This window comes from Neoarius graeffei, chromosome 6, assembly GCF_027579695.1.
Source record: "Neoarius graeffei isolate fNeoGra1 chromosome 6, fNeoGra1.pri, whole genome shotgun sequence".
In the NCBI taxonomy this organism is placed as follows: domain Eukaryota; kingdom Metazoa; phylum Chordata; class Actinopteri; order Siluriformes; family Ariidae; genus Neoarius; species Neoarius graeffei.
The window spans coordinates 78,622,894-78,640,110 of record NC_083574.1 but is presented as its reverse complement, the minus strand read 5'-3'; the positions used below and the strand labels follow the sequence as shown (position 1 = coordinate 78,640,110).

The 17,217-nt window shown below is 39.1% G+C and overlaps 1 protein-coding gene across 1 annotated transcript in view; it reads left to right on the top strand.

The window, feature by feature from the left end:
- LOC132888330 (WD repeat-containing protein 49-like) overlaps positions 1–17,217 on the top strand; it is a 141,019-nt gene that overhangs the window by 82,312 nt on the left and 41,490 nt on the right. Inside the window, exons 11-14 of the mRNA XM_060924390.1 lie at positions 9,450–9,580; positions 12,135–12,230; positions 13,362–13,487; positions 13,640–13,827. Coding sequence (XP_060780373.1) covers positions 9,450–9,580; positions 12,135–12,230; positions 13,362–13,487; positions 13,640–13,827 — 541 coding nt within the window. The remainder of the gene's footprint in view (positions 1–9,449; positions 9,581–12,134; positions 12,231–13,361; positions 13,488–13,639; positions 13,828–17,217) is intronic.

Sequence of the window (17,217 nt, the reverse complement as noted above, 5' to 3'; positions counted from 1 at the left end):
ACACTGAACAACAATGGTGTGCATGGCAGGGTTGCAAGGAGAAGGCCACTGCTCTCCAAAAAGAACATTGCTGCTCATCTGCAGTTTGCTAAAAATCATGTGGACAAGCCAGAAGGCTATTGGAAAAATGTTTTGTGGATGGATGAGACCAAAATAAAACTTTTTGGTTTAAATGAGAAGCGTTCTGTTTGGAGAAAGGAAAACACTGCATTCCAATATAAGAACCTTATCCCATCTGTGAAACATGGCAGTGGTAGTATCATGGTTTGGGCCTGTTTTACTGCATCTGGGCCAGGATGGCTTGCCATCATTGATGGAACAGTGAATTCTGAATTATACCAGCGAATTCTAAAGGAAAATGTCAGGACATCTGTCCATGAACTGAATCTCAAGAGAAGGTGGATCATGCAGCAATACAACGACCCTGAGCACACAAGTCGTTCTACCAAAGAATGGTTAAAGAAGAATCAAGTTAATGTTTTGGAATGGCCAAGTCAAAGTCCTGACCTTAATCCAATGGAAATGTTGTGGAAGGACCTGAAGCGAGCAGTTCATGTGAAGAAACCCACCAACATCCCAGAGTTGAAGCTGTTCTGTATGGAGGAATGGGGTAAAATTCCTCCAAGCTGGTGTGCAGGACTGATCAACAGTTACCGGAAACGTTTAGTTGCAGTTATTGCTGCACAAGGGGTCACACCAGATACTGAAAGCAAAGGTTCACCTACTTTTGCCACTCACATATATGTAATATTAGATCATTTTCCTCAATAAATAAATGACCAAGTATAATATTTTTGTCTCATTTGTTTAACTGGGTTCTCTTTATCTACTTTTAGGACTTGTGTGAAAATCTGATGATGTTTTAGGTCATATTTATGCAGAAATATAGAAAATTCTAAAGGGTTCACAAACTTTCAAGCCCCACTGTACCTCTTAAGATCCATGATCAAGGTAATGTGGTTTTCCCGAACAACACTGTAGCCAAAGTAGTATTTTAGTTTGCTCTTAACTTATGATGGACCTGGTCTACTGTTTCATAACAAAGAGCATCTCATTCGCAGCTGAAAACACAGAATGCACATGTGCCTCTGAGGGACTTTTACAGCCAATGGACAGAAACTGGTGTTGAATCTGCTGCCCGTGTTAAAATAATTTTTCTTGGGCATTGAGTTAATTATTCAATAAAGATATGAAAAACATCTCATCTCATTATCTCTAGCCACTTTATCCTGTTCTACAGGGTCGCAGGCAAGCTGGAGCCTATCCCAGCTGACTACGGGCGAAAGGCGGGGTACACCCTGGACAAGTCACCAGGTCATCACAAGGCTGATACACAGACACAGACAACCATTCACACTCACATTCACACCTACGGTCAATTTAGAGTCACCAGTTAACCTAACCTGCATGTCTTTGGACTGTGGGGGAAACCTGAGCACCCGGAGGAAACCTACGTGGACAACATGCAAACTCCGCACAGAAAGGCCCTCGCCGGCCACGGGGCTCGAACCCAGACCTTCTTGCTGTGAGGCGACAGCGCTAACCACTAAACCACCGTGCTGCCCCCTATGAAAAACGTTATGGATATATTTTAATATGTCATGGAATTATGTATTCATAGTGTCACATTGATATTGGCACATTTTAATCGAATTTAACTCCATTAGGCATGTGATTATCCCATTTAGTGTCATAAATTAGACATTTCTGTATCTCTAACATTGTGTGCATGTGAGAAAGATAGTGAGGTTTTGATCTGTGTTTACACGTGCGCGCACACATTTTATACACACACACACTGTGTGTGTGTCTATATATATATATATATATATATATATATATATATATATATATATATATGATGTATGTACACACACACACACACACACACACACACACACACACACACACACACATATAAGGAGGTCAATTCAACCTCCTTTGGTACACACAGATCAAAATCTAACTCTCTCTCTCTCTCTCTCTCTCTCTCTCTCTCTCTCTCTCTCTCTGTCACCCACCCACACACACAATGTGTTGCTAAAAAAGAATGCCATGTGACCTTTTTGACTAGATTTAGCAAATACTAATGCCTTTAGCAACCTCAAACATATGAGGTTGAATTAAAAAAAAAAAAAACGCATGTCAAACACACATGTAATAGAAATATATGTTTGTCATGCATCAGTGACAGTTTGAGGAAGAACATGAGGCAGAAATTCTTCAGTGACAGTGCTCTACATTCCTAGATCATAAAAGTATGACTGCATGATTGGATAACAGTGAAATGAGCAGGCACAGGGAACACATTTACTTAATTATTTAACTTATTATTTGCTCATTCTTTCATGTGAATGCTTTTTCATTTAATTAAAAGAACATGCTTGGAATAAAAAAATGTTATTGTCCAAAAATGTAAAATAGTTTCAATTATTAATTACCACATTATATATTTAATGCTTAATGATGATACAATATATTAACATATTTTAATTCTTTTATACTTCATTGGTTTTTGGTTAAAAACAAACATCATGTGACATCCTTGACTGGATTTAGCAACTACCAATGCCCTTAGCAATGCCTTAGAAGTATAAAAGAATTAAAATATGTTAATATATTGTATCATCATTAAGCATTAAATACAGAGGTGGAAAGAGTACTAAAATATTATACTCAAGTACAAGTACTGTTACTCTGATGAAATTTTACTTAAGTACAAGTAAAGTTACCAGACAAAAAATCTACTCAAGTAAAAGTAAACAGTAGATCATTTAAAATGTACTTTGAGTAAAAGTAAAACGTTACTTTTAACAATGGGTGTTTTCTGCCTCCATTGTGTTGTGCAAAAATGAAAAAGAAGAGGAAACAAGGATATATGTACATCTCAACCCAGATGTTTTATTTAAAGGAAGTGTATCAAATTGAATGCTTAGGATAATGCTGCATTAAAACTGAGACAAACAAAAAAGGTCAATACACACAGTCATGTCGTTTACATTGCCCTGACCACACACACACGAAATATGAAAGTGAAATGTTGCACCGAAATCTCGTAGCTTGCCTGTGTGCACTGTGTGTTATTGAACAATTCAATTCAAACATTATTTGTTTTGCTTAGTATTCCTTTCTGGCCTGTTGGATGTAGAATGGTAGGAGGACTGATCACGTCAGGTTGGCGAGCTAACTTGCTTGCATGATTAGCCAACCGAATAACAGACTAGTTACCGTTATGTTACAGTACCAACAGGTTGCTACTTCAACATTAGCAATGCCATCCACTATTTTTGGAATATAACCAGCCTATTGTCGGTTTTACTATGGAAAGGAAACATTATGATGATGCCAATGACAATACTTACCTCAACATGCTTGCGCAGATTAGACGTCGAATTTTTGTATGCTGCAGTGGTTGTCTTCTTGGGCACACATAATCTGCATTGCATAATGAAACCCTTTTCTCTATGAAGCTGAAGTGATCACGTATGTAGGGCCAGGGGTGCACTTCATTACTGGAAGAAATTGCGTTTTCTGCAGGGTCGTCCACAACAGGTTCCTCGGTCTCCTCCATGTCCGCAGGGGTGTTTTATCAACACCCGTGGCCCAGGGGCTAGGCCCCTCATAGGCTACCTGTCAACCCTACCCTTACCGTTGGCCAGGAAAACACTCTTATTTTATTTGCAATACGTGTCAAGCATTTACAGTGTAAGCGCGTAATTAGCCTAGAAGCCTACAATAGGTTACGTTTGGCTCAGCGTAGCTGCGCAAGGCCCACGCTCACATCGCTCAATACATCCGACCACAGAGGGAGAGAAGAACGCGCGCATTGTCATTATAGAGCCGGTTCTGATTATTACCACGGACAGGACAGTGATACTGCGTAACTTTCATGCAGGGGCATGGCCAGAGATAACCACACAAGCGCGCGTGCGCTAATGTAGACCTATATGTTGTAAACATAAAACACACACACCTACAGACAAGTCCTTTTAAAAAATAAAATACATAAAAATAGCTCAGTGGCATGAAAACAAACATTCACTGCAAGACAAGGTGCCCTAGAATCGCCATCAGTTTTTAATATCTATATGGACTTTGTTGTCAGGATTGCACAGCATGAGATATCAAAACTGTATCCAGATACAGGCTTCAAGTTCAGATATTGCATTCCAAATGAGGTATCCACAAGAGAAATGCGTACGAAAGCACGAGCATCAGGAGAGGGTTGCATAACAGAGATTCTATACGCAGATGATCAGGCCATACTTGCTGGATCCATCGAGGAGCTTCAGAATATTCTTCAGTTGTATGATAAGACCTACACCCGCTTTGGTTTACAAATATCATATGTCAAAACAGAAACAATGGCTTTTAACATCAATGAGGATATCAAATGTAAACCAAGTATCATTTCCCTTGGCGGCACTAATATTAAAAACGTCTGCACCTTTAAATATCTTGGTTATAATGTCAGCAACTGTGATGAATTCTCACACTTCCTGCATGCTAGGATAAGTGCTGCATTCATGAAATGGAATGATCTGAAACACGTTCTAACTGACCACCGAATACTACTAAAAACCCGTATAAAGTTCCTAGTGGCATGCGTTCGATCTCGTCTCCTGTACAGCACACAGGCATGGCAACTATCATCCAGTGAAATTCACAAAATTGAGGTAGTGTGGCACGGCTTCCTAAGGAAAATGATTAAAGGTGGATATAAACGAAAGAATGCCCCTGACCAAAAGAACACTACAAATGAAGATATAGACTGGAGCTACAAGATGTCCAATGCTGACCTCCGGAAACTGACAGGAACCCAGGATATAAAACTATCCTGCTACGTACAACAACTAAAATATATTGCTCACGTTTGCCGGATGGGCAATAACCAAGTGCAAAAGCAGCTCCTGTTTGACAAAAATGGTTACAAATGGATGAAATGGGAAAATCTGCTGGGCATAGACACCCAACAGATAAGACGTATGATGATGGACAAATCAAACTTTGAGCAACTGCTGCAACTGCTACAGCAGAAGCACCCCTAGAGAGTTTAACTTTTGACAGGGGAACATGATGATGATGATGAAGGTACTTGGCTCGGCGGCCACATGAAACGTAAACACCATGGACAGCGGCCAAACTCATAACTCTACAGACCAAAATACACGAAACCGAGTTCTACTAGGGTCTATTTTACCGATCTATGTTCAAGCATCATGCAAGTCTTCCTTCTCCTTGAATAAGACCGTGCATTCAACTGCCTTTTTGACATGACTGCATCGAAATACCACTTGCAACAATATTTCACGCACTCCATCAAGAAAAAAAGTTAAACATGATGAACACGGGCATACTCTTTTGAGCATACGATTTTTTAAAAAGAAACTAGCTACATCAAAGTCCTTCAATAAACCCATCCTTTAGCGCAAATGAGCTTAACCTAGTTCAAAGCATGACGCTAGCAGTAGCTGCATAAGGCAAAATCATGTGGGCCTTTTGTCAACAACAAGCCACGGCGGGCAAACATTAATAATCAAGTGTCCTTACCTTAAAACTCTGTCTTGACCACTGAACTTCTCAAGTATTTCACTTAAATCCACACGGGTTAACAACACACCCAACACAGCTAGCGAGAAATGTGGATCTGCGCTAGCTTTGTATTGCTATTCCCCTCAGTATGCTTACTCTGTCTGCTGCCCGAACTGTGAACATTATAGGCTACAATCTTTTCATCAATTTCTTCAGTAGATGCCGTTTTAGACATTTTATTATCCCCATCGAAATATGCTATTATACTAACAGGATTATAACTCAAATCACACGACACGTATTCAAATCGCAACTGATTTATTTTACTGTTGGACAGATCATAGCATATCTAGACTAGCTACACTTATGGCCCTTTTCCACTACCCTTTTTCAGCTCACTTCAGCTCGCTTCAGCTCACTTCAGCCCGACACGGCTCGCATTTCGACTACCAAAGAACAGCACGACTCAGCTCGCTTCAGCCCTGCTTAGCCCCTAAAACTCGCACCGTTTTGGAGTGGGGCTGAAGCGAGCCAAAGCGAGACGAGTGAGGCTGGGGGCATGAGCAGACACTCCCCTGTGCACTGATTGGTGAGGAGGAGTGTCCTCACATGCAAACACACGCCCCGCGAGCACGCTGGGATCTGTAAACACCGTAAACCCGGAAGAATAATAATTACGAATTACGAGAATTTCTGAAGCCTTATGCGCCTCGCCTCATCTATACGCTCTTGCCAGTATCTATTGGCGTTGTCGGTGACAACAAGCCACAGCACCAAGACCAGCAACACTAACGACTCCATGTTTATTGTTTACTATTCGGGTCGTGAGACTACCGCTTAAAAGCTCACTGATGTCACTGTTTGCGCTGCTTAACGACATCACGTGACGTCCACCCACTTTCGCTAACTCCACCCAATGTGTCCACCCACTTCCAGCCAGCACGGTTCAGCGCGGTTGTAGTCGAAATGCAACTCCAACAGCCCCGCTCAGCTCGACTCAGCCCAACTCAGCACGGCACGGCTCAGCCCGACTCAGCCGCGTTTGTAGTGGAAAAGTGGCAATAGCCTAGCTGCTGGTAGGCTGATAACTGATAAGTAGCTGATATTCTGAACAGATTGGTGATCCTTACCTTAAAAAAGTCTGTGACTTTAGGCAACGATTCTATCATTACCTGCATCTCTCTCTTTTTTTCCTTTTATGCGCCCCGCTAACATGTGAACGCTTCATCTTTCAAAGCCTCTAAATTTGTGTCTCGGTAGTCTGCAGTCTTTGGTGCGCTTTCGTGCGTGACGTTACATTTTGTTACATTTTATTCTGGTACAGTTGTGGGTGTTCGTTTCGCGAACCACATCCACCATGTCTCTTACAGCAGGCTACTGTGCGCTCATTTATTTCTAACCTTATTTGTATCCGTACATTAATGTAGGCCCACGATTCCGACAGTTTATTATTTTATTAATATTACAAGGCCCCTGATTGGCTGTGGCCCAGGGGCTTGAGCCCCCCCCTTAAAGCGCCGGTGCATGTCCACCATCGTCTGTGTGAGACTCGCACGCGCGACAACTGTCCTTCCCGTGATTCATTTCCAGAACGCATTTCCCCTTCTCCGTTTTAGCCTTTTTTAATTTTTTATTTATTTATTTTTTTTACTCAGTAATGGTTGTGATGTAAAATGTACCGAAGTACACTACTTAAAAGAAAACATACTTAAGTAAAAGTAAAAGTACACTCTTTAAAAATTACTTGAAAAATTATAAGTACACAAAAAAGCTACTCAAGTACAGTAACGCGAGTAATATAATTCGTTACTTTCCACCTCTGATTAAATATATAATGTTGAAATGTATGAATGCCTTTTCAACTACTAATGCCTATACCGGGAACACACATTGCAAAGAAGCTCTTCGCAAAATTGCTCTTAAGAGACCTTAAGTCTTAAGTTTGGGGAAAACCACATGCAGAGACAACGTTCGTTGCTTAAGAGCATCTTTAAACTCACTCTTTAGCTTGAAAGGGCAGTGTTATCAGGAAACCTACCCCAGTGCTGTTATACTGAAAATCAGTATGGCTGTGATTCAGCTGTAGGCACAAGGCTGCAGGTTGAGTACTGCAGGTAATCACAGCTGTGCTGATATTCAGCAAAACAGAATAATTGCGAGTGTAATATTGCTTTGATACAACAGTTTTATCAGCAAGAAATTAATATCAAGTGATTGACATTCCAGACACAATATTTAGGACTGCAGTTATCATGAATCAGTTTTGCACTCAAGTTTCCATCAATGAAGAGTTATAACATCAACGAAACTGTCCTCATGTTAAAACTGTTAATATTATAGTCAGGCTGTCTGTTGTTGCCCAAATGAGGATGGGTTCCCTTTTGAGTCTGGTTCCTCTCGAGGTTTCTTCCTCATGTCGTCTGAGGGAGTTTTTCCTTGCCACCGTCGCCACAGGCTTGCTCATTGGGGACAGATTAGGGATAAAATTAGCTCACGTTTTAAGTTGTTCAAATTCTGTAAAGCTGCTTTGCGACAATGTTTATTGTTAAAAGCGCTATACAAATAAACTTGACTTGACTTGACAATATGGCCAAATATTGTGTATATTTTTTGCTCTGTCAATAAAAATAAACCCACAGCTTGATAGCTCATTACTTGTTGCCATATAATGCACAGACTGACAGCCTGTAGTGAGTATAATAATGCTGAGTGTAATGAGTATAATAATGTAACAAACTATTGCTAGAATTACAGTTAAAAGCAGAATGATGCAAACAGTGAAATGTACCACTGCTGTTATATTCAATATCAGCACTCTTGGAATGCTACTTGTCCAATCAAATTAGTGGGCCAGAAACTAACTGCATCCCTGTTGGAAAGGCTTCACAAAGGGGAACTGAAAACCATGTGTATATATCAGGAAATAAGTTCAATTATGAGTTCACGAGTTCAATTATGTGAAAAGAGCTCTGTGGTGGGAAATGTTTATTCCATTTATCTTGACAACCATAAACAATGGTGAAAGGGTAATGGACTGAAAGGTTGTTTAGGAAACCACAAAATATTTCTCAAAAATTACCTGAAAGACTCTTTTCATGCCTCTTTGTTTTTATAAGCGTCAAATGAAATGCAGGTTATACTGCACAAATGTAGTTGGTTCCCTTTGTTTTTTGCTATTAACACAAAAACTCATATACTACATTTCACCGCAACTGGATGATTCTCTTAGGCAATACTTGCATGAGATGCCTGATTTTTTTTTTAAAGCAGACTTTAAAGCAGTTAAGTTATTTGTTGCATGATTCTCTTAGGCAATACTTGCATGAGATGCCTGATTTTTTTTTAAAGCAGACTTTAAAGCAGTTAAGTTATTTGTTGCACACAGTATAAGTGGAGTGATTACATCTTTCAAAATGAAAAAAAAAAACACCCCACCCTAAACAAGTAAAGCACAATCAGCATATGTACATATGGCTAGTGAATTATTAATATGTACAAAGTGCTTCTAATTATATTTTGTACTAATTTTAATCTGAAGTAAATATAGATGTAACACATGGGTACTATATGAAGTATTAAACTTTAGTTTATACCATATTCATTGTACTTCATGCATTTTAATACTGTTTAAAAAATGTATAGAAGTATTATATATTGTTATAAGACTCATTTCTTGTCTCTTGCTATCATGTCTCTTTTCATTCGTCCTTTGCAAAGCACCCTAAAAGTGATCAGAATCCAGATTGCGTGTGTGTGAGCCCATCCTGTTTTCTTACATCTTCCAAACACAAACTAGCTCTGACATTTAGAGATGAACTTCTAATCTTCTGCAGTCATATCTCATCTATTTCACATCACTGGAGCTTCATCTTTTTCATCCTCTCTTCATTCTAATCTCTGTCTGTCTTTCTGTGCAGATTGATCACTGTGTTCAGGATGAACTCGTTCTCTTGCTTCTTTGTACAGCCTTCAGAGTGGAAAGGTGGTGTTCAGCATCGCGAGGACATTTTGTGTGCAGCATTTCACCCACCTCAGACCTTAGTCACTGGTATTGTCCTCCTTCTCATGCCAGCTAATTCTCTGGTTCTTGGTTCTTTTATATATATATATATATATATATATATATATATATATATATATATATATATATATATAATGTGTGTGTGTGTGTGGTGTGTGTCTAAATTTAGCAGATGCTCGCTGTATTTGTTTCTGGAGGCAGCTCCTTTCGTGGTTTCAAGCTGTTTCCTAGGTCCTTGTGTCATTGGCAGAATTTTAGCTTGGAAGGGAAACTTAGCATGTGTTTGGGATTCCCTCCAGTGTCCTAATGTGTTTATTCACGCTCCGCTTTCCTGAAGATGTATCCCCAAGTGTATTTAATACTGACAGCTGTTTTTTTTTTCCTCCCTGGATTAATTACATGATGGGATCCTACATAAATAAGGATCTTCAGAGGGCAATAGTCTTCAGAATGGAACAGTCTTTAATGGGAGGTCTTTTTTTTTTAATTACCCAGTCTTTCATCTTTCTGAGGACAAGGATTTTTTTTTCAGGAGCATCAATACTGATGCATCAGTACTCAATCTGATATACTTGTACTCATAAAAAAAAAGCTCTGATAACATCCAGTACCAGGTAATACTATGTGACATATGTACATTGCTTTAATGAACAGTATCTTCCTACATTGTCAGTAGCCTGATAGAATAGTGCAGGGTGCTAAAGGATATCTTTAATAGACTGCAAGGGTGGCACAGTATCAGTGAGTGCAAACATAAAAAGTTAGTTAAAGGTAATGTGCAAGGGCACAAAGGAATTCCATGAGCACAGAGCAATGAAGTGGGCGTGTAGAGAAACTGACATGCATGAAAGCACTTCAGTTCTGTGAACACTGATACATGTGTGCCTCCTTTCCCCTTGCTTGCCAGGGTCTATATTTTGCTCAGGAGTCAAGATGAAATTCGCAGTACCTTGCAGTCATTTTTACTGCTCATGCTCACTGATCATACTCATCATCAGCATGCTCAAGTTGGCTGCCCCTCGCACTCTCAAGTTATTTTTTTAAATTAATTATGTTGTCTTTAGGATGTAATTTGTTAATTAGACAGTCTTTAGAATATCATGTTTTTTAAATGAATTACATTGTCTTTAGGAGGTTATTTTTTAATTAGACAGTCTTTAGGAGGTCATTTTTTAAATTAATTACATTGTCTTTAGGAGGTAATTTAAAAAAAATATTATTAGACAGTCTTTAGGAGGTCTTGTTTTTCTGATTAGACAGCCTTTGGAGATATTTTTAATTACCCTACATTCACACCAAACGTGGCAAGAGCATCAAAATTCAACATATAAATAATGGGGAAACCCGCCACCACAAATATCAATTTCTGCTCCATGGTAGGCTACTTGGGTACAGTTTGAACAGAAACAAATTTTACATGACTGTGTTCTCTAGGATTCTTGAGAGTGTAGCACTTTTTATTGGTTGCTGTGTCATACCATGTAATAGCTCATGACCAGAAAGTTGCCTGAACTTTGACTTTATTCTGACATCCTCACCACCCAAGACACACTGCCAGCTATCTCACTGCCAAGAGGTGCTGGCTCACATAGAAAATGAATGACTTCCAGTCATTTTGATGCTCTCACCACATTTGGTGTGAACGTAGGGTTAGACAGTCTTTAGGAGATAATGGGTCACTCAGTGAGTAATGTAATGTTGCTAATAATAATTTTATATTTTGACAATGTTGTAGTGGTTGTGTTAGTAACCAATGAAGTAAAATAGCTCTTGCTGCAGCACCCAGGTTTTTGGATGCTTTTTTACTGAATTTACTTTATGGGAAAGTACAGTGCTGCTTGAAAGTTTGCGAACCCTTTAGAATTTTCTATATTTCTGCATAAATATGACCTAAAACAACATCAGATTTTCACACAAGTCCTAAAATAGATAAAGAGAACCCAGTTAAACAAATGAGACAAAAATATTATACTTGGTCATTTATTTATTGAGGAAAATGATCCAGTATTACATATCTGTGAGTGGCAAAAGTATATGAACCTCTAGGATTAGCAGTTAATTTGAAGGTGAAATTAGAGTCAGGTGTTTTCAATCAATGAGATGACAATCAGGTGTGAATGGACACCCTGTTTTATTTAAAGAACAGGGATCTATCAAAGTCTAATCTTCACAAAGTTAATGTTTTGGATTGGCCAAGTCAAAGTCCTGACCTTAATCCAATCAAAATGTTGTGGAAGGACCTGAAGTGAGCATTCATGTGAGGAAACCCACCAACATCCTAGAGTTGAAGCTGTTCTGTATGGGCTAAAATTCCTCCAAGCCGGTGTTAAATCTCACTGATTTGAATATACAGTCTGCATCTGAATGATGAGAAACAAGAGTGGGTGATGTTAGGAAGTGTTGAATAAACATGGCTGCTGAGTGGATAAATGATGAACATCCAGAACAGACCATCTCATCAGTACTAAACCAGCAGCCATGTTATTTTAACATTATTGGTTTAACACTTCTCTTTTCAGCTTTTCTATGCTTTGACAATATATGTTGAATTTGTGATTTTGTTTTATCATGTTTTGTGTAGGTGGTAGTGATGGTGAGATTATAGTCTGGAATAACAACACTGAAAATGCCATACACAAACTATACAAAAACACACAACACCAAGGCTGCAACTCAGGTGAGATGTTTTTTTTAACCATAAACATAAATAGAAACAATTGTTTTATAATTGTGTAGCAGGTAGCATTGCTGCATCATCCTGAGCTTGATTTATCATCTGTGCCAAGTTTTATTTTTCATGATATTCCCATGCCAGTAGATTCTAAACTGATCATGTGAATGATTGTGTGTGCCCTGTGATGGATTAATGTATTCCTTGAGCATAGTGTTCCTCACTAGGAAAAAATGGTTAATAGCAATGAATAAATAAATGGATGTTATATAACACGCCTCTGCGGTAATTCTGATTTTTGCTGAATGAGTAGTTTGGTAAAAAATGAAATGGACACGCTTTACCGTGAAGGTCACCAATCAGTCATGTTTGGTATCCATCTACAATGTAGGCTGTGAATTAACCTGTCAATCATAAAATTTCATTTTCAGTCTCTCAAGAGGTGCAACAGAAAAAGCAATCACACTGTTGTTCAGTGACTGTGAGTTCAAATCCTGATGATGCCAGGAGACCAAAATCAAGAAATGGTCCTTCTCTGTCAATCACAGTGACAATTGTCTATCGTAGGCATTTGTGAGCTCATGTATGTGGAAGACGGTACATTTGAGTGTGTTACACTGCCCTGTGACATAATATGAACAGCAGCATCCAGTGACACACATTTCTGCTTAAATGCATTATTATTAAAAAAGAATACATATCTATAAATACAGGGACAAAATGCTCAAAATGACCTGCAACGTGCATTGGAGAAAGAAAAGAGTTGTAGCAGTTATTAATATTTTGTTCAGATTTGCCCTCCAGAAGGAGTATATAGTACAGTATATGTAGGCAGTACAATGCAGACACAATTTTGTACAGATAGTGAGTAGATGTCTTTTGTACTACTACTACTACTACTACTACTACTACTACTACTACTACTAATAATAATAAAGTTATTGGAAATGGCTATTCAGAACTCAAGGGAAGGAGATATCTGCTAATGGGGAGGTGTAGTGCCCCAGGCTGATGGGACAATTATGTATCAATAAAATTGTGTATTTAGTTTCGGGCTGAACTGTTGTTTTAACTCTTGGACAGTACTGAGGTTGTGAAGATGAATCAAGCTTGAACTGTTATTGTCCTTCATTGCAGATAGCACTTTACCTAGTACTCCCAGTACTAAACAACCAAAAGCAAATTCCAGTAAAAAAGACTCAGGGATCTATATTGTGACCAGACTGGCCTTTCTGGAAGGACGAAAAATAATTGCTGCAACAGGTAATGGAAAGAGAGGGAAATCTTTCACAGAGCACACATTCCAGTAATCCCTCCTAAAAACATAGCACTAATGTCTTACAAAATGCAACATAAATATACAATTAAACAAGCAAATAAATCATTTCAACAGGTCTGTGTGTATTTCCTTCAAGGTGGAGCTGATTTGGTGTCATGTGGGGGTTCAGGCACTGTTCATTTCTGGAATACAGTGAATGCTCAATTAGTTGGGAAGTTTGTGGCTCATGAAGACTCAAACTCCATCATAATGACTGTAGATGGCAGCGGGTGTTACCTTGTCACAGCGGATACGAGTGGAGTACTAAAGGTGTGGGACATCCAAGTAAGAGCACTACCAAGAACTGTTCTCTTCTATGAGATATCAAATGCTAATAGAGGTCACTGACAACATTTAAACAGTTTGTTCTTACAGACTCAAACGAATTGTCTAGGTGTCTAGTAGTCTACTTGAACAAATATGACAATATTAAATTATGCTTTCTCAGTAGTCCAAACCATATTGAAATTGATACTTGTGGCTTGATTATTATTTGATTTGATTCAGTTTGGTGCTTGTTTCAGTAAAAACCAAACAAGAAAAAAATTCCTGGCAAGAGAAAACAAATCTCTGACAAGCATGTGCTCATGGAAAGCAACAAGGCATGGAGAACCCAGAGTCAGTGCTAAGTAAATGGATTATATAAATATGTGAATGTCTAGTTTAGCTCATTTGCTACTTAAACACAGCATTACAGGGTCAAAGTATGTTCTTGCTACAATCAAACTACACTATGGTTCACTTGGAAGCAGACCAATATCAGTATTCTATCAACTTATTCAGAGGAGCTAATGCATGCTCAAAAAGTCAATAGAAGTCACTAGTTGATGCCATCAACTAATTTACATAGTAATTGATTTGCCATGATTATTTGCATATTGAACGTGTTACATGGGGAAGATTTTCTGAAGATGCTTAGATGAGAAAGAGAACAGAAGGGAGTATTATCTGAATAGAAAATAATAGACTAGTGTTTTATAGAAGAGTCAGCACCACAAACTATTTATGTATTCATAAAATACTATAATTTCAGTGAAGGACAGACAAAAAGAAACAGTGGTCATGAGTAGTTAGAGCAGAAATAGACATGAATGAAAATGGTTATGGATGGAAAAAACTCTTTTATTACTAATACCTTTTATTACTGCAAATATAGCCAAGAAGATAGTTTAAAATGAAGAACAAAGAAGTGTATGGGTGGGAAAAACAATACTAGACAGTGATTGGTCATTGGCTTTACACACTGGCAGTAATGCCGCTTTTCCACTACAAACGCGGCTGAGTCGGGCTGAGCCGTGCCGTGCTGAGTCGAGCTGAGCGGGGCTGTTGGAGTTGCATTTCGACTACAACCGCGCTGAACCATGCTGGCTGGAAGTGGGTGGACACATTGGGTGGAGTTAGCGAAAGTGGGTGGACGTCACGTGATGTCGTTAAGCAGCGCAAACAGTGACATCAGTGATCTTTTAAGCGGTAGTCTCACGACCCGAATAGTAAACAATAAACATGGAGGACATGGAGTCGTTAGTGTTGCTGGTCTTGGTGCTGTGGCTTGTTGTCACCGACAACGCCAACAGATACTGGCAAGAGCGTATAGATGAGGCGAGGCACATAAGGCTTCAGAAATTCTCGTAATTCGTAATTCTTCTCCTTCCGGGTTTGCGGTGTTTACAGATTGCAGCGCGCTCGCGGGACGTGTGTGGGCATGTGAGGACACTCCTCCTCACCAATCAGTGCACAGGGGAGTGTCTGCTCACGCCCCCAGCCTCACTCGGCTCGCTTCAGCCCTACTCCAAAACCGTGCGAGTTTTAGGGGCTAAGCAGGGCTGAAGTGAGCTGAGTCGTGCTGGTTTTTGGTAGTCGAAACGCGAGCCGTGTCGGGCTGAAGTGAGCTGAAGCGAGCTGAAGTGAGCTGAAAAAGGGTAGTGGAAAAGGGCCATAAGTGAACTGAAGTTGCACTGTCAACTCGTATAACCAGCAGCTGTGATGTGAACTGGAGAGCCATATCAGGCACAGGGCAGTGGCTAATGTCTGCTAAAAAAATATTACTTATAAAGTCTCAAAAGTTCAACAAAACTCGTGACAAGATTGCTAAATTGGCAACAATGACCAAAACCATTCTCTCTCAGGTGGCCCTGGGACAATTTTTTTGATCAGCACCTGTGTGATTGCTGTGTTCACATCTGTCTAAATGAATGGCATCAAAGAGGTGAATGCACCAGGATATGGTTGAAATGAATAGCATATGTGTGCCAGCCTTGGAAAGGGAGAAATGTACATTTAAATAGACAGTCTGGCTGAGGTGCAGGATCATCATGGATATTTTGATAGCTGGTATGTGATGACAAACATTTGATAGCTGGTATCTGATTGCAAACATTTTGATAGCAGGCATCCAATTACAAACCGAAATGATTACCTGTATGTTTCAGTGCAGCAGATAACTATCTAGTTATCGAGTTATCTATCAGATAACTAACTTGACCAAATCCTAACATTCACTGTCTGAGGAAATCATACTCAACGAGCAAGGTTGTAGACATCTTTAGACAGAATGACCATTTTTACCACCACTGGCTTTACTGGAAGATAGCCTTAGCATGATTCAAAATTAAATAAAAATATTTCAGCATTGATTTGGTGAAATATTTTTTGTCTCAATGTGGGAGGCACAGGAGATGCCAGCCTTGTGGATTGTAAAAGTCAAGCTTACGCAAGCCTGACCCAAGATTAATCCATTCTTCTTGAATGGGAAGAAATTGTGATTATACAAAGTCACCACTTATTCAAACTGTGTATCTCCAAATTGCGCCCACAAGTCCTACCTTGACCTCATTCAAGAGCAATAACAGAGTCAGCTTTCCTTTAGACATTTCTAAGTGCAAATTTACACACACACACACACACACACACACACACACACACACACACACACTTTATATATACGTGTGTGTGTATATATATATATATATATATATATATATATATATATATATATATATATATATATATATGAATAGCACATTCATCAGTGATGTTTTGTGCAGGAGAAACACTCCTTCCTCTAGTCATCATGTCTGAAGGACACAAGTTTCTGTCCTTGAGCCACAAATGGAGCCTGTCAGCATAACCAGCATGATTGATGAAGGGAGAGCAGGGTGTTTGTCAACTCCTCATAACTTTCCATGAAGTATAACAGCTCTCCTCAATGAAGATAAATCACGTGTTCACTTTCATTTTACTGCTCCAATAGCTCATGATAATTTGTAGCCTCACATTTGGGCCTGTTCGTCAGATATAATAACAGGCTGACGTTGTCTCTGTGACACAAACTACTGGCACTTTTTAACTGCCTGTGTACTCAATCTCCATTGGTATAGAGCATTGGTAAACAGGAAACATAACTAAAGTGTTATAATGTAATTATATCTTGTGAGTTTTTATACACGAATCATTGATTTTCCTTCTGTCTTCCTGTTGATGTAGACGGGATCAAAGGTCATTCTGGTTTTATTCCTGCCTCTGTATAAAGTCTGATTCAATCAAGAAAGACATTGTGCACTATTTAGAGTTACATTTAATGTCAAGGAATGTCCATAAGACAAATTAGTTCTTCTTATTATTTACATTATGGCAGCTATAAACAGTTGTTCTCTTTACTAGACTTGCTTGTTTTTT